General features: G+C 48.8%; 1 protein-coding gene across 3 annotated transcripts; it reads left to right on the top strand.

The window, feature by feature from the left end:
* The first annotated feature begins 4154 nt into the window (after nt 1-4154).
* LOC120872408 (carcinoembryonic antigen-related cell adhesion molecule 6-like) lies at nt 4155-21347 on the top strand. Of its 3 annotated transcripts, XM_040252750.1 has the most exons (8): nt 4307-4473; nt 5362-5721; nt 10271-10549; nt 11848-12126; nt 17589-17718; nt 18434-18486; nt 19154-19185; nt 20281-21347. In XM_040252750.1, exons 1-8 carry the CDS (start codon nt 4410-4412, stop codon nt 20401-20403), a joined length of 1320 nt encoding a protein of 439 aa, XP_040108684.1. In that variant the 5' UTR covers nt 4307-4409; the 3' UTR covers nt 20404-21347. The 3 variants fall into 3 exon arrangements, 2 of the variants coding, with proteins under 2 accessions (XP_040108685.1, XP_040108684.1); XM_040252751.1 differs by lacking the exon at nt 18434-18486 and having other exon boundaries at nt 4155-4473; XR_005723241.1 differs by having other exon boundaries at nt 4160-4473; nt 17968-19185.
* The last annotated feature ends 216 nt before the right edge of the window (nt 21348-21563 follow it).

Here is a 21563-nt window from a genome sequence, read left to right as displayed (position 1 = left end):
GATGGTTCTTCTCTGAAGTTCGGAAATTACAGTGGGAACTGCTGCCACAGAAGCGGGAAACCTCAATGCAATGGGAGTAACTGGATCAAGGCCTAAGAGGCTTCTGCCGTTCAGTTGCTAAGTTGTGTCCAAGTCTTTGTGACCCCATGGACTGCAGCACGCCTGGCTCCTCTGTCCTCCACTATTTCCTGAAGTTTGCTCAAATTCATGTCTATTGAGTCGGAACTTAATCACCAAAGACAAGGTGGGCCATGCTCACCGTAATGGACAGTGAAGTCCATGCTGCAATCAGAACAGTCTGACTCAACAGAGATGAGCACTGGCTAACTGCTCATGGTGTTCCTAGAAATGAAAGAAACGGGAAATCTGACAAATTGTATACTTGATGTATACTTGATCCGTATACATGAAAGAGTTCTCAATCAAGTAAACAAAAGTCTAATAAAATCAAGAAAACAAAAGAGTCAGTATCCCTCAGTCAATTCCGAGCTTAAAGACACAGAATCCTTGGGGTGTATGTATCTTTTTCAGCACTGCTCACAATAGCCAGGACATGGAAGCAACCTCAGTGTCCATCAACAGCAGAATGGATAAAGAAGATGTAGAACATATATAGAATGGAATATTTTTGTTGTTTAGTCACTAAGTCGTGTCTGACTCTTTTCCCCATACTCGTCCTCTTGTCCCCATACCTCTTTCCATCTGGCTGTTCCCAAATATGCATGCATGCATGCAAAGTCACTTCAGTTGTGTCTGATTCTTTGTGACCCAATGGACTGTGGCCCGCTGAGTTCCTCTGTCCATGGGATTCTCCAGGCAAGAATACTGGGATGGGTTGCCATGCCCTCCTCCAGGGGATCTTCCTGACCCAGGGATCAAACCTGTGTCTCTTAATGTCTCCTGTATTGGCAGGTGGGTTCTTTACCACTAGCACCACCTGGAAAGCCTGTTCCTGAGTTATATCTTTTAATAAGAATCCCAAGACTTCCCTGGTGGTCCAGTGGTTAAGAATGAGTTGAACATGAGTTCAGTCCCTGATATGAGAAGATCCCGCATGCCTCAGAGCAATTAGACCTGTGTGCCTCAAGTCCGGAAACCCGAGTGCCTGGAGCCCGTACTCCGCAACAAGAGAAGCCGCCATGGTGAGAAGCCCGCACACCACAACTAGAGGGAGGCTGTGCACAGCAACAAAGACCCAGCACAGCCAGAAATTAATTAACAGAGAAGTGGTAGCCCAGATACGATTGATCCCTCTCCTGTTGCATGGCCTCTCTCTCTGAGCCACACTTGTGCCCCCCCCACCCCAGGGAATTCCCGCTAATCAATAAATGGAAAGAGAGAAAACTTGCGGCTAGTTTACAGAGAGTTCTGCTTGATATACAGACACCACATGAAAGGGAAAAACTGCAGCACGCTAGACCCTTTCTGAAACTTCCCTGAAAGCCAGAGTGAAGAGAAATCCTCTGCGGGGGGCGGGGGTAGAAGAAGGAACTTCAGGCAGGGCACCTGACTGTCCATTTCACTTGCAAAGAGAAATGGCCAGAGGTGTGATTATACACTGATTCACGGGCTGTGGCCAATGGCTTGGCTGGGCCGTCAAGGATTTGGTTGAGAACATGACTGGAAAATTGTTTGTCAAGGAGATCTGGGGAAGAAATACATGGATAAACCTCTCTGAATGCTCACCGTTCACCTCAGCAGAAGGAGATTTAAATAATCAAGTGGATAGAATGACCTGTTCTGTGGACATCCGTCAGCCTCTCTTTTTAACATGTATTTACTCATGTCTGGCCGCGCTGGGTGTTCCTTGCCGTGCGCGGGCTTTCTCTAGCTGCAGTGAGCGTGGGCTACTCTTCCTTGCAGCGGCTTCTCTTATTGCAGAGCACAAGCTCTAGGGTGCGCAGTCTCTAGTAGTTGCAGCCCGGGGGCTCTAGAGCCCCGGGTCAGTAGTTGTGGCACACGGGCTTAGTTGCCCCTGTGGCATGTGGGATCTCCCCAGACCAGGGATCGAACCCACATCCCCTGCGCTGGCAGGCAGATTTTCAACGGCAGGACCATCGGGGAAGCCCCAGTCAGCCTCTTTCCCCAGCTACCCCTGCCTTCGACTGGTGGGCTCACGAATGTAGTGGCCTTGGCGGCGAGGATGGAAGGCATACATGGACTCAGCAACACGGACTTCCACTCACCAAGGCTGACCTGGCTACCGCCACCGCTCAGCCCAGTCTGTCAGCCCCCAGACCCGCTGGGCCTTAGGTAGGGCACTGCTCCCCAGGGTGATCAGCCAGTTACCTGGTGGCAGGCTGATTACAGTGAACCATCTCCGTGATAAAAGGGTAGCATTCTGTTCTTACTGGGACAGGCAGGTACTCTGGATACAGATCTGCCTTCTCTGCAAGCAAATGTGTCGGCTCAAACTACCATCCATGGCTGCCTTGGTGGTCCAGAGGTTGGGAATCCACCCACCAATGCAGGAGACACGGGTTTGATCCCTGGCCCCGGGAAGCTCCCACACGCCTCAGAGCAACTAAGCTCATGTGTTACAGCTGCTGAGCCCTAGAGCCACAACTGCGGACGCCCGCATGCCCTAGAGCCTATGCTCCACATCAAGAGAAGGCACCGCAGTGCGCACCGCACGGAGGGGTAGCCCCGCTCACCGCAACTAGAGAAAACCTGAGTGCGGCCACAAAGACCCAGCGCAACCAGAAGTAGAAAAACACTTACCGTTTTTTAATAATAATAATAATAAGGAACTTCAGGCAGGGAACTCCGCAACAAGAGAGGCCACCACAATGAGAAGCCCACGCACGACAACTACAGAAAGGCCGTGCACACGATGTTAGGCACAACAGCGTGGTGTGGGGACCGCTGCATTTCATCCCTTGTCCACCAGAGGGCAGCAGAGTTACTCCACAGCCTCGAGTCTCCCCAAGGGCCTCAGATCTCCCTCGGCCCAGCAGAGTTGGACACGTGTCAGAGTTGGACCTCACCGGTGTCACTTCAGTTCACAGTCCTCCTCGCCCCCGACACTGGACTCCATCACCACCTCCATCTAGCCAGGAGTGGGCCCACTTCACACCATTAGGAACTACTATTCCTTGAGGTCTTCAGTGTGTGTCCCTGGAAGTGGTGGCCACACTAGACCCCTTTCCAGCCCCTCAGTCCTTTTCTGGAGCCTTCCAGTGGGACTAGAACACAACCTTCTCACAGCCTTTGAGAACCCTGGGAAGACCCTCAACATGACAGTCGCGTCTGACTGCGACCCCATGGACTGTGGCCCGCCAGGCTCCTCTGTCCATGGGATTCTTCAGACAAGAACACTGGAGTGGGTTGCTATGTCCTCCTCCAGGGAATCTTCCCCACCCAGGGACTGAACCCTGGTCTCCTGCATTGCAGGCGGATTCTTTACCAGCTGAGCCACCAGGGAAGACCCCAGTGTTACAAAGGGAAATAATATCCTGGTTTGGAGACCCCAGGGTGTCTGTGTCGTGACAGACCCCAGACCAGAACACGGCAGAGGCCGGCACTGGGGGGTGAGTGGGCCTCTTGGTTGACTTGTCACCATCAGCCTTCCTGTTCAAAGTGTGCCCCACCGGCCAGTATGGCCAGCATCACCCGAGAGCTTGTTAGATGCAGACTCTTAGGTCCACCCCACACCTGCTGAGTCAGGCTCTGCATTTTAATAGTATCTGCAGACCCTCCTTGTGCATAGAATTTCGGGAGAGGCTGCTCTCACCCCACATTCTGGAGTCTCAGCCACGCTGGGCAACCACATAACCTGTGCGGCTGCTGAAGCAGCTTTCCTTAGGTGCCTCCTGAGGGGTTCAAAGTCTTCATGAAGCTCCACAGGTGATTCCCATGCACCGTGGGGATAACGTCCCTGTGACAAGAGTTCCTGATGCACCTCCTCCCCACCCCCCAGGCTCCTGCTCTGAAGGGGAAAGAAAGCCAGAGGGGGAAGATGAGACTGGAGACTGTGGAAGTGGGGAGGCTGACTGTGTACCCCCAACTGAGACCTAAGGGGGAACGCCCAGGACACTGAGCCCCGGGGTGGTGCTCTCCCCAACAACGGGGGAAATTGTGTACGTGTGTGCGTGTTTAGGGTGAGAAGTCAAGCTGCAAAATGCAGAAACAGCCGCAGTTTGCAGGCAAATGAAATGTAACAGAAAGGGAAGAGGGAAGAAGAGAGAAGGCAGGCAGGAATGAGAGGGGAGGGGAGAGTGTGGGCTCCGGGTAGAGACCCCGCCCCATGGGGCTGGGCCACGTGACCCAGTGAAGTGCTCCTGCCCCGGGGCAGGCCCAGCACACAGAGGGAAGGACAGCAGAGCTCTCACGAGGACGCAGGGCTTGTGAGCATTTCTGGAGCAGAAGTTCTCCTCACAGAGAGAGGGACACAGCAGACAGCAGGCACCATGGAGCCCCCGTCAGGCCCTGCAAGCAGGCGGCATGTCCCCTGGAACAGGCTCCTGCTGGCAGGTGAGAGGGGACAGTTTTCAGGGAGGGGGCAGAGACTGGAGAACGAATGAGAGACTGGCTGGTCCCTGGGGTAGACGGGGCTCTGAGAGGGGACAGAGGGCTTCTGTTCAGACCTGAGGGCAGAGGGCAGCGGACCAGGGAGGGAGGGGGCTCAGCCACAGGGGACTCTGCATGAGCTAGAGCTGGCGAGGGGCGGGAGGACTCAACTGCTGTAGGTTTTATGAGTAATTCTTTACTGAGCAGTAACTGGTGAAGACTGATGACGATAATAATTTATTGTGTCACTACAGAAAAACACATAACCGGGACAGTAAACACTGTCCTTACGCGGCACCCTTAGAAACTGGCAAATAAAACCAGGGTGTGGAGTTCCTGGGAACTCTCCTTGCTTCATCCCCAGGTACTAATGTCTGGAGCCTGGTCCAGGCCCTGGGTTTCAAGCAGGATCAGACAAGCCCCTGCCCTCACGGAGCCCGCGCTCTGTGGGGAGGAAGACACACAAGCAGAGAGATGGAGAGTGTGCTGGCAGGTGCTACAGGCGTCACGCAGGAACCGGAGCGGGGAAGGGTCAGCAGTGAGCACGGAGGGTCTTTACAGCAGCTGGTCGTTGTGGGGGGCATCTCCCAGGAGGCCATGAATGTGAGCAGGCGTGTGAGGGCAGCGAGGGGGTGAGCCAGGGACAGCTGGGGAAGCAGAGAAAAAAACGAGCCCAGAGGGGCTGAAGTGACGGGGGTCGTGCTGCTGACCTAAAACCACACACACACATACATACACACACACCCACACTAAGGCTGAGGGATGAAGAGACCGGCTCAGGACCCAGGGCACCATTTTCCCATCCCCCACGCAGGTCACAGTATTAACCGATTTCTCTCTCTTCCTTCCTAGTCTCACTCTTATCCTTCTGGACCCCACCCACCACTGCCCAGCTCACTATTGAAACGGTGCCCCCCCTTGCTGCAGAAGGGTCGGATGTTCTTCTACTTGTCCACAACGTGACAAAGAATCTTCTAGGCTATGCCTGGTACAGAGGAGAAAGGGTAGAGAATCCCCAGCTAATTGCATCGTATAGGGTAGACACTAATGTAACTACCAATGGGCCTGCATACAGCAGGCGGGAGACACTTTACCCCAACGGAACCCTGCTGATCCAGAACGTCACCCAGAAAGACACAGGATCCTACACCCTGCTCGTTACAAAGAAGGATTTACAGACAGAAAGACAAACTGGACACCTCCACATATACCGTGAGTGCTTCCTCTCTGACCTCGGGCTGTTGGGTGAGGTGAATTCTGTTCACACTCGCAGGACTGACAGACCCGGATGGCGCCTCCATCTCCCTCTACGTTATGTCCCGTGTTGGGGTTTCAACATTCGGTGCAGGGCATACACTGTGGAGACAAACTCCAAAGGGTCTGAATTCCACTCTGGGGATCTGGACCCTGCAGACACTGCAGAAAGGAGGCCGGTCTGACGGGAGGGGCTCAGCAGAGGGAGAGCACTCTCAGTCCAGCCCCCTTGGCTCCCTCCCTGCGACCATGACCCTGAGGAAGACCCCGCAGCACCCGCAGGGCCCTGGCCTGAGGGCCCCTGACAGAGTGGCTCAGGCCCGCGGGGAAGCCCCTCCCAGACCCCGTCCCAGGGCCCCGGCTCCAGCGACCGTGGGGAACCTCTGCCGCTGGTGGGTGTTGGCCTCCCAGGCGGGGCTGACTGGGGCAGATGATTCCCCAGATCCCTGAGGCCAGGGTTTCTCAGCAGGTCACTGGCCAGGGCTCAGCCCCAAGAACCGCGTCTGAGCAGGGGTGGAGTCCAGGCCTTTTCCTGAGACTCAGCATGGAGAGCAGGCTAGGCTGGGTCCCCGCGCCGTTAGCCGACCCCCTGGGGGTCAGAGGAGACTCCAGAGGAAGGTCAGCGTCCCCAAGAAGGACCAGAAGAGAGAAGACGCTCCGGCAGCTCCTCACCCTGCAGCGGGCAGCCCAGGGAGCCCTCTCCTGTGGACGCAAATAATAGTTGAGGCAGCGTTTTCTTTTTAAAAAATACTTATTCATTCATTTGTTTATCAGGTTGCATCGGGTCTTCATTACATCACACAGGGTCTTTCACTGTGGTTTGTGGGCTTTGTTCCTCCACTTAAGTTACTCCAAGGCCTGTGGGATCTTAGTTCCAAAACCAGCGGAACCCGCATCTATAGCATTGCAGGGCAGATTCTTAACCACTGGACTACCAGGAAGTCCCTAGACACAGTTTCTGTGTCCAGCCTTAGACCAGCTAATTAGGAATGATTTAAGGTTAATACACAGACAACATGGTGCTCCTGACACCATTTACCATTTATTCTGTCTTACTGAAGACAAGCTCAGTAAAATACAGGGAGCTACAGTCAGTGAATCAGAGTCACACAGACCATGAGTGGCCAGTCAGGGGAAATATGTGTGGAAGGGTCGGGCCAACATCACAGCCCCACTCTCTCCTCCCTCCCAGGGGCCTTATCTAGGAACCCAGAAACCAAGTGTTGGTTCAGATCCTTTCTTCTTGGGCATCCCCAACTAGAGGGAGATTCTAGTGTGAAAAGTCAAGGGAAATGGACAATTAAACCCATTTACTCTGGAACCAGAGCTTCCCAGGTGGCCTCTAGTGGTAAAGAACCCACCTGCCAATACAGATGTAAGAGACACGGGTTCAATCACTGGGTTAGGAAAATGCCCTGGAGGAGGGCCTGGCAACCCAGTCCAGTATTCTTGCAAATTACTTGCATCAACAATCAAGTCAGTGACAGAAATGTCCAGGCCTCCCCTCCTTAGGCAGCCAATGGACAAGCTCCTTGCACTGAGTGAACCAGAGATCATTTACTTGCTGGTTACTGGAGGTGCTGGGTGTCACTCCCACTGGAGTAAAATGGGAAGGACTCAGTTCCTCACTCCCCAGTCTATACCTGCGGCCAGCGCGGGGCCTGACAGGCAACGGGCTCTCAGTGTCTCTTTGGGGAGGGAAGGGTGGAAGGCATAAGGACGGATGAATGATCTGTGACCTCTTCAGGCACTGGGATCTGGATGCAGAGTCCTAGGAGGCTCTGGCCACGCCTGCCTCCTGTCTCTCCAGGGAGGGGAGCCGTGTTTTATACCCTGATCACCTGCCCCTAAAGCGCACTGGGAGCCGAGTCTCATGGTGACTGTGGGGCTGCTCCGCCGTGGGAGGGTTTCCAGGAGTGGGGCGCAGGGGTCCTGCTTCTGGGCTGCGGTGGGGCTCTTGCACCTCTGGATGTTTGAAGTCACTTGAAACCCCTGCTTTGACATCGCTTGTAAATGGACATTTCTCGCTCCCTGCTATTCCCGTGTCTCTCACCTTCCTCCTTCATTTCAGCCAGGACTGGCCCTGCTCTGCACAGCACCCTGCCCTTAGATTCGTGCGTGTGCTCTCAGTCATGTTTGACTGTTTGCTCCTCTGTCCATGGAATTTTCCAGATAAGAATACTGGAGCCAGTTGCCATTTCCTTCTCCAGGGAATCTTCCCAACTTGGGGATCAAACTCGAGTCATTTGCATCTCCTGCACTGGCAGTCAGGTTCTTTCCCAGCTGAGCTGCTGAGGAAGCCCCTGCACCCCACGCTTGTTCATTCACTTAGTCATGTCTGACTGCAACCTTATGGACTGTGGGAGCTCGCCAGGCTCTTCTGTCCATAGAATTTTTTCAGGCAAGAATACTGGCAAGTGAAAGTGAAAGTGTTAGTTGCTCAGTCATATCTGACTCTTTGTGACCCTATTGACTGTAGCCTGCCAGGTTCCTCTGTCCGTGGAACTCTCCAGGCAATAATACTGGAGCAGGTTGCCATTTCCTTCTCCAGAGAATCTTCCTGAACTCGTGTTTCTCACGCTTCCTGCATCGGCAGACAGGTTCTTTACCAGCTGAGCCACTGGGGAAGCACCTCCACCCCAAACCCTTAAGACTTCCACAGATATTTCCCCAAATAACTGACTTCCCTGTTCCCATCCTGGCCTGTGGCCAGGCGCACCCTCCCAGGTGATAGTAAAGGACTCAGCAATCTGGGAGCAGCAGCCTCTGTGGGGCTCCAACACGAGCCACTTTCCCCAGGTCACCAGGAGAATGAGCTTCAGTTTTGCCTTGGTCCTGGGGTCTTTCCCCCCATGGTGCCAGCCAGTGGAATCATGCCACGTGACAAGGATATGTAGCCCCCCTCACCGATTTATTCCCTAACGTGACTCAAGCAGGAAGCCAAAGGCAGAAAGACAGGTGTGCAGTCCCCAGGGGCTCACGGGCTCACTTCCCCTCTTTGCCTTGGGGCTCACAACCTTGTTCTGATGTGGCCTCCCGCTCCTCTCAGGGGTTCCCGAGGCCTTCCCAGGATGGGACTGGCAGGCCTGTGCCTCTGATTGCTTTGCTGCCTACTTCATTGCCCATGTGTCCTCAAGGTGCCACCTTTATCATAGGATGGGATGCTCTCGGACAATGAGGGGCCCGAGCCACCGTCTTTTCACTTAGCCTTGGCCCGATTCAGACAAATTTGATCAAACACTTAGTTGTGTTTTCTGAGGCAGAAAAAAAAAAAGCATGCCACACGCCTGTGGTGGGTCCCCTTCTCATTTGCCTGATTTGCTGTGGAAACTGGTGAGAGGGACCCCTTCCTCTAACTTTATTAATAGAACGCATATCATTTCTGGGCTTCCTTGCTGGCTCAGACAGTAAAGAATCTGCCTACAATACGGGAGACCTGGGTTCAGTCCCTCAGTTGGGAAGGTCCTCTGGAGGAGGGCACAGCAACCCACTCCAGTGTTTTTGCCTAGAGAACCCCATGGACAGAGGAGCCTAGGGGGCTGCAGTCCATGGGGTCTCAGAGTCGGACAAGAATGAACGACTGAGCACATATCATTTCTGCTCATTTAGATCATTCCTCCCTTTATAAAACAGAGGCTCAGACTTGCCCTCTGATTCATTCTGTCCTCTTTTTCTTTAAACTTTAATGTCCATTTATTTATTTATTTGTGGCTCGGCTGGGTCTTCATTGCCGCACACGAGCTTTCTCTAGCTGCAGGGAGTGGGGGCTATGCTTCGTTGACTGTGGTGGCTTCCCTTGTGGCGGGGCATGGGCTCTAGGGTGCATGGGCCTCAGTAGCTGCAGCACCCAGGTACTAGAGTCCAGGCTCAGCAGTTGTGGAGCACGGGCTTAGTTGCCCCATGGCATGTGGGATCTTCCCCTATCAGGGATCAAACCCATGTCTCCTGCACTGGCAGACGGATTCTTTACCACTGAGCCACCAGGAACGTCCCTGTGTGTTATTCCTGCTCAAACACCCAGTTCCAGGCTGTGCTGCCCAGTCTTCTTGGGGTTTAAGGACTAGGGGAAGGCCCATCGTTACCCATCTCTAGGAAACCCTGGGAATTGAGGAGATGGTGAAGACATGTCTCCATCAGGCGATGTAGGTCTGTGCAGCTTGAAGGGACTCCGGACCTGCACAGTCCAGGTGAGCACCCCAGGGCCAGGCAGTGAAAAACTAAAAGAGGAAGCAAGTCGTCTCAGACTCGCAGGCCTGGGATTCTGCTATCAAACTCTGATACTTGACTGATACTTGAGGAAGTCTGTGCTTCTTCCAGACATAAGAGCAGATGGCCTCACACTCTCTGAGCTCAGATGTTCATGCATTTATCTCGTGATACACAGACCTACCTTATTCTTTAAGGGCGCAGTCTGGCTGAGAGGAGAAAGATTGCAACCCTGATTGAAAATGCTTTTAGAGGAACCCAGTATATAAAAGGGGCAATGTTCTCTCTGTTATCTGCACAGCGGTGCTACCCACACCCGTCATCACCAGCAACAACTCCAAACCCTGGGAACACGAGGACACCGTGGTGTTAACATGTGGACTTGAGACCCAGAACACCTCCTACATGTGGTGGATCAACAATCAGAGCCTCCCCAACAGCACCAGACTGGAACTGTCCAGGGACAAGAGGACTCTCACTGTGTTCAATGTGACAAGGAATGACACAGGACCCTATGTGTGCGAAGCCCGGAACCCAGTGAGTGTCAGCCGCAGTGACCCATTCACCCTGAATGTCCTCTGTGAGTAACCTCTGTTCCTACGTGGTCCAGGCCTCCTGGCTGAATCTACAGTGCCAGAAGCCAGGCCGTACCCATCCCTCTCAGGTCCAAGTGCATGGACCCTCACCTTTGAACACTCAGGCTGGAATTGACTTCCTGTCCCAGGCAAGCCCAGGCAGGCCCAGCCTTGAGCCAAGACTGGGAGGGGATGGACTGCTCTGTCTTGAGAGGCTCAAGGTCACCAGCGTGTGATGGGAGAAACAGGTTAATGTCTCAGACTCAGGACGAGTGAAAATGAAGGGGTAGTTATTGTTGGGAAACTGTAAAACAAGACTGTCCCTGGCTCAGAGAGATATTTAGCTCTTCTACACAGTCCAGGAACACTGAGCTGGGCCATAAGAACTTATGTAACAGAAACTGAATGCCTCCCCCACTTTCTGGAAAGTCCCCTTGGCCCCAGAGATAGATACACAGAGCTGGCAGGCCTGCCCTCACGGAAGTGTAAATAAGGAATGGGACTTGATTTTTCTTTTTTTAAACTGGAGGATAGTTGCTTTACAGTGTTGTGCTGGTTTCTGCCATACAACAATGTGAATTGGCCGTTAGTATACATAAGGTCCCCTCTTTCTTCAGGCTCCCTGCCAACCCCCCATCCCCCACCCAGGTTGTCACAGAGCACCAAGCTGAGCTCCCTGTGTTATACAGCAACTTCCCACTAGCTAGCTATTTTACATACTGGGGACTGATTTTTTTTCAATTTATGTATTTTTATTTACTTATTTGGCTGCACTGGGTCTTAGTTGCAGCATGTGAGATCTTCTAGTTGTGGCACGAAAACTCTTAGTTTCAGGATGTGGGATCTAGTTCCCGGACCAAGGATCAAACCCAGGCCCCTTGCATTGGGAGTGTGATGTCTTAGCCACTGGACCACCAGGGAAGTCCCTGAATTTTTTTATAGTCAAAGAAAATTGTGGGAAAAAGTCCAGGAAAGTTAATTTAAAAAAAACAAAACTCCACTTGATGATGAGGATGTTAGACATATGGGCTGAGAAGAGGGTCCTGGTGCTGATACTACAGAGATGTCCAGGGAGATCGGTCAGGGGTCGTCCCAGGGTACCTGGGGGTCAGAGAGGAGGCACAGTCCTCTCCTTATAGATCATCAGTGAAGAGAGACTCCATACCTTGATCACAGACTCAGGACCATCCTCTGGGTCACCTTTACAGAGGTCACTGGGGCCCGGGGCTGGCTAAGATCTCAGAGGGAGCAAGGCCCAGGCCCCTGACCCACTCTCAGCAGTCACCCCCCTGTCTCTCCACAGACCCAGTGGCAAAGCCCTCCCTCCAAGCCAGCAACACCACAGTCACAGAACACGAGGGCCCTGTGGTCCTGACCTGCCTCACAAATGAGACTGGGATCTCCATACGCTGGTTCTTCAAAGGCCAGAGTCTCCTCCTCGCAGAGAGGATGACATTGTCCTCAGACAAGAGCACCCTCACCATAGACCCCGTCAGCAGAGAGGACGACGGGGATTATCAGTGTGAGGCCTTCAACAGGGGCAACTCCAGCAGAAGCAACCCCCTCAGGCTGCATGTGAAATGTAAGTGACCATTTGCCTTATGCTATATCTTTCTGGGCGGATTATTCTAACGATCGTGTGCAAAATGGAGAGAGGTCATGGTGGGCAGAATATCAAATGAGACCACTACAGGTCTTCCGAGATGGCTCAGTGGTAAAGAATCCGCCTGCAATGCAGGAGACAAAGGTTCAATGCCTGGGTCAGGAAGATCCCCTGGAGGAGGAAACAGCAGCCCACTCCAGTATTCTTGCCTGGGAAAGCCCATGGACAGAGGAGCCTGGCGGACTATAGCCCATGGGGTTACAAAGGGTCAGACACGACTAAGCAACTGAATACACACACACAGCAAACAGGTGGCAGGATGAGTAACAGCTCAATCTCTAAATCAAATAGTTTCTTCTCCTGGGTTTAGCATTTTAGCATAACTTTCACAAGATTCGTTGTATTTTATTCTCCTGTTACCATTTTCTTAATGTGAAGAATACATAAAATATATAATTTTAGCCATTTTTAAGACTGCAGCTCAGTAGCATGAAGTACATTCGCATTGCCACTATCCATTTAGAACTTTTTCATCTTATTAAAAACTCTGTACTCCTTAAACAATAACTTCTAAAAGTCCCCCCCCTCAAACCCTGGCAAACACCATTCTACTTTCTTTGTCTCTATGAATTTGATTATGATAGTTATTTTGTATAAGTGGAATCATGTTACAGTTCAGTCGCTCAGTCGTGTCCAGCTCTTTGCAACCTCGTGGACTGTAGCACACCAGGCTTCCCTGTCCTTCACCATCTCCCAGAGATTGCTTAAACTCATGTCCATTGAGTTCAATGATGCCATCCATCCATTTTACCCTCTGTCATCCCCTTCTCCTCCTGCCCTCCTCCCAGCATCAGGGTCTTTTCCAGTGAGTTGGCTCTTTGCATCAGATGGCCAAAGTAGTAGAATCATATAATATTATAATTATCTCTTTGGGTCTGATTTATTTCACTTATTAGCATTATGTCTTCAAGGTCCCATCCATATTATAGCATATATCTGAATTTCATTCCTTTGAAAGGCTGAAGTATATTCCCTTGTATGTATATACAACATTTTATCATTCATAAGTTGATTGTCTTTTAAACTGTTTCCACCTTTTGGCTGTTGTGAATATGCTACCACGAACATGGGTATATAAGTATCTGCTCAATCACTGCTTTCAATCTTTTTTATTCTGGCTGCACTGTGTCTTAAGTGCAGCATGCGGGGGCTCTTCATTGTGGTGTGCAGGCTTTCTTTAGTTGCAGCACGACAGCTTCTCTCGCTGTGGCACATGGATTCTCCTGTTGTGGCACACGGGCGTAGTTGCTCTGAGGCATCTGGGACCTTAGTTCCCTGACCAAGGATTGAACCCATGTCCCCTGCATTAGAAGGTGGATTCTTAACCACTGGACCACTAGGGAAGTTCCTGCTTTCAATCTTTTGGGCACACAACCAGAAGTGGAATCCCTGGATCAAAGGGCAATTGTTTGTCCAACTGTTTGATGAACGGCCGTGTAGTTTTCCACGGTGGTTGTACCATTTGCATTCTCACCAGCAATGCACAAAAGTTTCCATTTTCACACATCCTTGCAAACACTTCTTGTTTTCTGTTTGCTTTTTTTTTCATAACCATTCTAAAGGGTAAGAAGTGATATCTCACTGTGATTTTGATTTGCATTCCCCTAATTACTGGTGGGGCTTCCCTGGTGGTTCACAGGGTAAAGCGTCTGCCTGCAATGCGGGAGACCCAGGTTCAATCCCTGGGTCGGGAAGATCCCCTGGAGAAGGAAATGGCAACCCACTCCAGTATTCTTGCCTAGAGAATCCCATGGACAGAGGAGCCTGGTAGGCTACAGTCCATGGGGTCTCAAAGAGTCGGTGTTGAGCATCTTTTCATGTGGTTATTGGCCATTTGTCTGTTTTTTTTTTTTAAATTGGAGTATATTTTACAATGTCGTGTCAGTTTCAGGTGTATAGTAAAGTGATTCAGTTATACATATACATATATACATGCTTTATCAGACTCTTTAGCCATATAGATTATTACAGAATATTGAGTAGAGCTCCCCATGCTATAGAGTAGGTCCTTGTTGGTTATCTATTTTATATAGAGTAGTATGTATATGTGGAGAAGGCAATGGCACCCCACTCCAGTACTCTTGCTTGGCAAATCCCATGGATGGAGGAGCCTGATGGGCTGCAGTCCATGGGGTCGCTAGGACTCGGACACGACTGAGCGACTTCACTTTCACTTTTCACTTGCATTGCATTGGAGAAGGAAATGGCAACCTACTCCAGTGTTCTTGCCTGGAGAATCCCAGGGACGGGGGAGCCTGGTGGGCTGCCGTCTATGGGGTCGCAAAGTCGGACACGACTGAAGCGATGCAGCAGCAGCAGCAGCAGTATATGTATGATAACCCCATGCTCCTCATTTATTCCCACACACACACATTTCCCCTTTGAGAGCCATAGGTTTGTCTTGTAAATATGTTGCGTCTGCCTGAGTTTTGTAAATAAGTTCATTTGTATCACTTTTTAAAATTAGATTCCATTTATGAGTGATAGCATATGATATTTGTCTTTCTCTGTCCAACTTAGTTCACTTAGTATGAGACTCTCTAGGTCCATCCATGCTTTTGCAAATGGGATTATTTCATTCTCTTAATATCTGAGTAGTATTCCATGGTACATATATGTACCACATCTTCTTTATCCATTCCTCTTGTTTACATCTTCTTTAATTTCTTCCAGTAGTGTTTATTTATAACTCTTAAATGTATCAATCTTTCACCTTCCTTGTTAATTCCTAAGTATTTTGTTCTTTTTGATATTATTTTTAATATCAAAATAGAATAAAATTTTCTTAACTTCCTTTTTGAATATTTTATTGTATATAACAGCAACTGATCTTTATGTGTTAATTTAGTATCCTTCAACTTTGATGAACTGGTTTATTAGTTCTAACAGTTTTCTGGGAAATCTTTATCATTTTCTACATATAAGTTCATATCATCTCCAAACAAATAATTTTATTCTTCTTTTGCAATTTGGATGTCTTTTAGTTCTTTTTCTTGCTACATCGCTGTGGCTAGTATGTCCGATACTATTTTGAATAGAACTGGAAAAAGCAGGCATTGTTGTCATGACCCTGATCTCAGAAAATAAATTTTCACTCTTTCACCATTTAGGATGATGTTAGCTGTGGGGGTTTTATATATGGCCTTTATCATGTTGAGATGCTTTTTTTTTTTTTTCCCAGTTTTGAGTGTTTTATCATAAAAGATTAGCGGGTTTTTGTCAAATGATTTTATTTATTTAACCTCCTTACTTTATATGTCTAGTCATATATTCTATTTCTTTATGATTACATCTTGGTAGCTCTCATGTTTCCAGGAATTTGTTCATTTCACAGAAGTTATCAAATTTGTTGGCATAGGATTATTCCTAGTACTCTTATACTTCATATTATTTTTGTAGAATTAGTAGTAATGATTCCACATTCATTTCTGATTTTTAAAATTTGAATTTTCTCTTTTTTTCTTAGTGAATCTAGTTAAAGATTTGTCAATTTTGTTAATCTTTTTGAAGAACAAAATACAGGTTTTACTGATTCTATCTACTGTCTCTCCATCCTCTAATTTATTTATCTCCATTCTAATTATAATTATTTCCTTCCTTCCCCTAGCTTCGGGTTTAGCTTTTTTCTTGTCCCTTAAGTTGTAAATTTAGGTTGTTGATTTGAGATTTTTTAAAAAATATAAGCATTTACAATTATAAATTCTAGCACAAGATTCTTAACTTCTCTGAGCCTCAGATTCCTCAAGTGAGAACTGCAATAAAAACCTTCTTTATGGCATTTTTTCACAGATTTAATGTAATATTCAACTAAACCCTTAGCAAAATACCCACACAAATTTAGCTGCTATAATTATTACTATTATCACTGTTGTTGCTGCTGTTTAGTTACTAAGTCCTGTCCAACTCTTTGAAGCCCCATGGACTACAGCTCGCCAGGCTCCACTGTCCATAGGATTTCCCAGGCAAGAAGACTGGAGTGGGTTGCCATTTCCTTCTCCAGGGATCGTCCCAGCTTCGTTAGGCTATATAAAGCCCGGTATTTCTAGGACTACTCGACTCAAGACCCACATCTCATTAGCCATATGGCTTTAGGGTTTCCACCACTGTAAACCTCAGATTTTCCATCGATAAAATGGAAATAATGTCTATCTGACAGGGTTATTATATGAATTAAATGAGATATTTGGGAAATATATAGCACAAAGCCTGGCACAGAGTATGTACATCATAACAATAGCTAACATTAGCATTAATTTTCAGGCTTGAGTTGAACAGTGAGGACCACTGAAGTAAAAAGGAAGAAAGAGACAAAAGGTGTTTTATATATTTGGGGAAGGAAAGCATAAAGATCCACAGGAAGACGTTACTTACTAAATATGAAAGAGAGGAAACGGGGTTTGAGTACAAGGTTTCATGTCTAGTATGACAGTTTTCACTCCGTGAGATGCAGCCAAGATGGGATTAAGACATCTAAGACATTCATTGCGGCAAATGCCTGTGAAAGAAAGTGAGGCAGGAGTGGGAGGAGGCTGGGAGGGTCCTCAGACCAGGATGCACATTGGATCCCTAGGAAGGAGGAAGTTTCAGGCTGCAGTGCAGTTCTAAGAGAATATCTGCAAAGCTGGCAAGGAGCCCTTGAATTAAGTCACCCATCACACAAAAAAATTTATTTCTCATAGAATTGGGATTGAGTTCATATTCCTGCTGGAAACCTGTGTGAAGGATGGTCTCTGTGCAAAGGGGTAGTGAATTCAGAGGGCCTTCCATCAATTAAGTCCCCACCATAAGACACCTCCTATGGCTCAGATGGTAAAGAATCCGCCTGCAATGTAGGAGACCTGGTTTCGATCCCTGGGTTGGGAAGATCCCCGGGTCGGGAAGATCCCCAGGAGAAAGAAATAGCAACCCACTCCAGTATTCTTGCCTGGGAAATCCCATGGACAGAGGAGCCTGGTGGACTACATGGGGTCACAATGAGTCAGACATGACTGAGGAACTAACACTTTCATAAGACACTAACAGGTGCATATTCATGGCAGCCATACCTGGTACCCAGATAAAGATGTAACCATGAAAAGATGGGAAGTTATAACATACTAAAATAACCATCATCAGTCCTTCTTACATTTCCAAGGACTTCAAATATATGAGTGCAGGAAAGCCAGGTTGGAATTGAGGAACGTGGTCACCAACCTAGAAATACAATCAGGAAAAAATCACAAGGATATAGTCGGTTAGCCACCTCACAGCAACCTTCCACAGAAAGTTTATGCCTTGAAGGAACAAGTAGAGACTATTTCATATAGAGTTATTTCCCAGAGCCCCTCCCACTGTAAAATAATGTCGCCTTCATTCATTCTTCTCTTTTCTCTCCACAACAGATCAGATGACACCAGAAAGCTCCTCTGACCTCTCAGTGGGCGCCATTGTCGGCATCGTGATTGGCGCCGTGGCTGGGGTGGCTCTGATAGCAGCCCTGGGGTATTTTGTGTACACCATACATGCAAGCGGGTATGCCGCTTTTCCCCTTGTTCCGCTTCCTCTGAGGCTGACTGCCCTGCCTGGGAGAGGGGAGGAGACTTCGTCTCTGTCCCTGGCCTAGGTTTGCTTCTCAATCTTCCTGCTTCTCAGCACTGGTTCTTATGGGTCTCCTCTTCCCTGGTCTTCATGTTTCCTGTACCCTCCTCTCTCTTGGACATGGCTATTCCCACCTCCGTCTGGTTTAGAGGAGGCAGAGCCAATTGTGTTCCTCTGTCCCAGGCAGGGAAACCAAGGTCCAAGAAGGAAAACTAATGAGGACATGAAAGGAGGAGCAGGAGGAAGGGAGTCCTGTGCTGTGTCGACCGCAAGAGCAGGAGGAGGGAGGGACAGGACTGGAAGAGAACCTAAGAAAAGCAGGAACAACCCAAGGCCTCCTGGGCAATAAATAAAGTGAGAAATAACCAGCATCTACCTACAAAAGGGAACAGATGTCCAGGTAGAAATAGAAGCAGTTGAGATGAATGGCCGTAAATGTTCTGAAGAACCAGTAAACCAGAGAGGAGTAAACATGAGAAGGGGTGATGGGTGGATTGAAGACGGAGGTCCTAGGAGGAAAGAGGACCAACCAAGGTAAAAAGGAGCATGGAGGAGCCCCAGGGAATCATGCCGACATTGTGCTTCCTAATTCAAGGAGCAAAGATCCTGTGCCTGGGAATAGTAGTCACTGTGTCTGATATTTATTTAGGGCAAGTGACCAGCGCGATCTCACAGAGCACAAATCCTCAGATCACAACCACAGTAAGTAGAACCACTCACTTAGTGAGAGCTGGTTTGTTCCACCACGTGCCCTTACCGACCAGGGAATCCCTACCTTCTGAAATATGAGAGGTGATCTCAGTCCCCTACCTCAGTTTGGCACAGGTCCTCACACCCTTCCTAGTCATGTAAGAGTCCCCGGAGACATGGCCCCTCCGAGGCCACACAAGCCAGGCAGCCGTGAGATGGCCGAGCTTCCAGGAGCCCTTTCTTCATCCTGCCTCCTTCCCCCTCCTGCCTCTGTTATGGATGTGGGCATCTCCTATGGTGAGACTTTCCCTGCCTCTGGTGCTCTGGGTGCTGTGGGCCTCAGCCCCTCCTGCCTCTGGATCCTGCTGCCGAGACACACACCTGTAAGACACACCTGGGCAAAACTCAGGCCTTGTGAACTGGCAGAAATATTCAGAAGTGCACTGAGGCCTCCCCTCAACCCCCTACCCTGCCCCACCACCACCTCGGTCTAATGCACTGGGGTCTGGACCACAGACTGAGGGAAGCGAAATCCTTGTCTTAATCATGGGCCCCCAACCCTGCCACCACCTGCCACCTCCTTCAGCTAGAAGTCACATCAGCTTAGGAACAGCCTGTTCTGAGGCCATAAGGCAACTCTGCATTTTCATGGGTTGATGACTCTCCTTTATTTCCCCAGGTCAAGGTTACTCTGACAGTTTACCTGCAAAGGTAAGCACAGCCAGTTTCACTGGCTCCTTTTCTCATGGAAATATCTCTCTGTAGAATGGGTTAGTCTTGTAGACACAAATGGGACATCAAGTTTGGGTCAAAGTTCCTCACTGCAGCAACAAAGAAGCATTACTCCCACGAGTCCACATCACTGGGCTTGATCCCGGCTGGGACCATGGACAAGTAACTTAACCTCACAGAGCCTCAGCTGAGTCCTCTGTAAAATGGGTGTGCTGCCTACTTCGCAGAGGAGGTCAAGGAATTAAATGACATAACCAAGGTAGCACAGAGGCCAGAGCAAGAAAGGCACTAGATCATTCTCCCTCTTCTGCCTCCAGTCTGACTCTGTTCTTACTGACAAATGATCATTTCCAATCTTATAGACCTGAGGTCTTGATTCCTTTACCTTCTAATACTTTTACTGAATTTTTCTCATCTTAATCTTCAACAGAATACACATATAAACTGAAAAATGCTTCAATCATAAGTATTGGGTTGACCAAAGTTTGTTCGAGTTTTTTCATGAGATCTTATGGAAAAACCTGAATGAGCTATTTGACCAACTTAATAATTTTAACAGTAAGTTTCCACAAGTTGTTCATATCTATGTAAACAGTACCCAATCATTTTTTAAAAATCAACCCCCCTCAACACACACACACACACACACACACACACACACAACGCCCCAGTTGCTTCCCTCTGAAGAGTAAGGACTATCTTCACTTCCAAGGCATTAGATTACTTTTACCTGATTATGTGCTTACATAACTGAAAAACACACTGTGTACATGCGTCTGGCTTCTTACATTCAAAATTGTTTTGCAAGACTCATTCATATGGTTGTGTGCCTTTATTGTCTATTTATTCTTATTGCGATGCCATCGTATTCCATTGTAGAATTCCATAATCATCCATAATGTTCTAATGATTATTCAATAGGATGTTACTAAGCAGAGAAAATAGGTAATAGAAGCCCTTCTCTGAAGCTAAAAGTTTCAAAGTGGTAAGAGCATGGGGTGCTGAGTCACCCTGGACAAGGTGAGGGTCTGGCCTATGATGCTGATTTAATTGACTGCTGCTCATGCCTTTCAGGTTGATGAAGTTGAATATTCCTCCCTGAACTTCAATGCCCAGGAATTAAAAAATAAAGCAACTTCAGCCTCCCCATCTCCAACAGATACAGAAACAATTTATTCAGAAGTGAAAAAACAGTAATGGAACCTGTCCTGCTTGTTGCACTGTTGACTTATTCCAAGCTTCTCATCCCCATCCCTAGGAGATCCCTCTGCCCTCAGGGAAAATGAGAAGAGAGTCTTCCCCCGGCCCCTTCGACCCTTAATGAGGCTCCTCCAGGCTGCCTGGTCACAGCCCCTTCCTTCAGTGTCAGTAGCTGAAAAGGCACACCCACGAGGAGGTCTGTGAAGTGAAGTGAAGTAGCTCAGTCATGCCCGACTCTTTGCGACCCCATGGACAGTAGCCTGCACCAAGCTCCTCCATCTATGAGATTTTCTAGGCAAGAGTACTGGAGTGGGTTGCCGTTTCCTTCTCCAGGGAATCTTCCCGACCCAGGGATCGAACCCAGGTCTCCCGCATTGTAGACAGACGCTTTACCGTCTGAACCACCAGGGAAGTCCCAGGAGGTGTGTAGGAAACCAAAACTTCCTGGTCATTGAAATCTAGCAAAGCAGACCTTGGGAGAAAGTTGCCAGAACCTCTGCCCCTCCCCATTTGCTGACCTAGATCAGTTGTAAATTTGTGTATTCAGAACACATTCATTCCTTCCCACCTCAGTCCTGTCCTATTGGAGTCTAACTTGAATTTGCCATAACCTGGAGAATTATTTCTTATCCACTGAAATGCCTGTGCCAGAAAAGAAGAGCAAGGAGAAGGAAAAGGAAGAGCTTCTGCACTCTGAAGCCCAGTGTGAACCCATCATTCACAGGAAGACACATACATGACCAGCTCTGAGCTGGGAAGTTCTACACCTTTGTCCACTTTCAGGGTTGTCTACCTGCAGGATCAGGGACTAAGCAACTTACTACTTAGCTAGAATACCATCTAAACCTTTGAAAGCCTGCCTTCAGAGAACGTACTAGAAGCAACTAGAAAACAACTCAGCGTTCATAAGTGTATCTTGATGGAAACTGCAAAAAAAAAAAGCACATAATGTTTTAATAATGCTATGGGCTTTATTCAAGGCAATGCCCGGAGATTGAGGGGTCATCGGTTTATGGGGCAGTCAGCTCTTACCAGATACAATCTGCTGGGATTGGGGAAAGGACTCAGAAAATTACCCCGCAGAGATTATTTAAATAATGGTCAAAGAATGTACAATTTAGGGGTATTGGTTGTTTTTTCCCTTCCTTCTGAGACAT

Source organism: Oryx dammah, unplaced genomic scaffold, assembly GCF_014754425.2.
Source record: "Oryx dammah isolate SB20612 unplaced genomic scaffold, SCBI_Odam_1.1 HiC_scaffold_13, whole genome shotgun sequence".
NCBI lineage: Eukaryota > Metazoa > Chordata > Mammalia > Artiodactyla > Bovidae > Oryx > Oryx dammah.
This window is presented reverse-complemented; position numbering and strand designations above follow the sequence as displayed.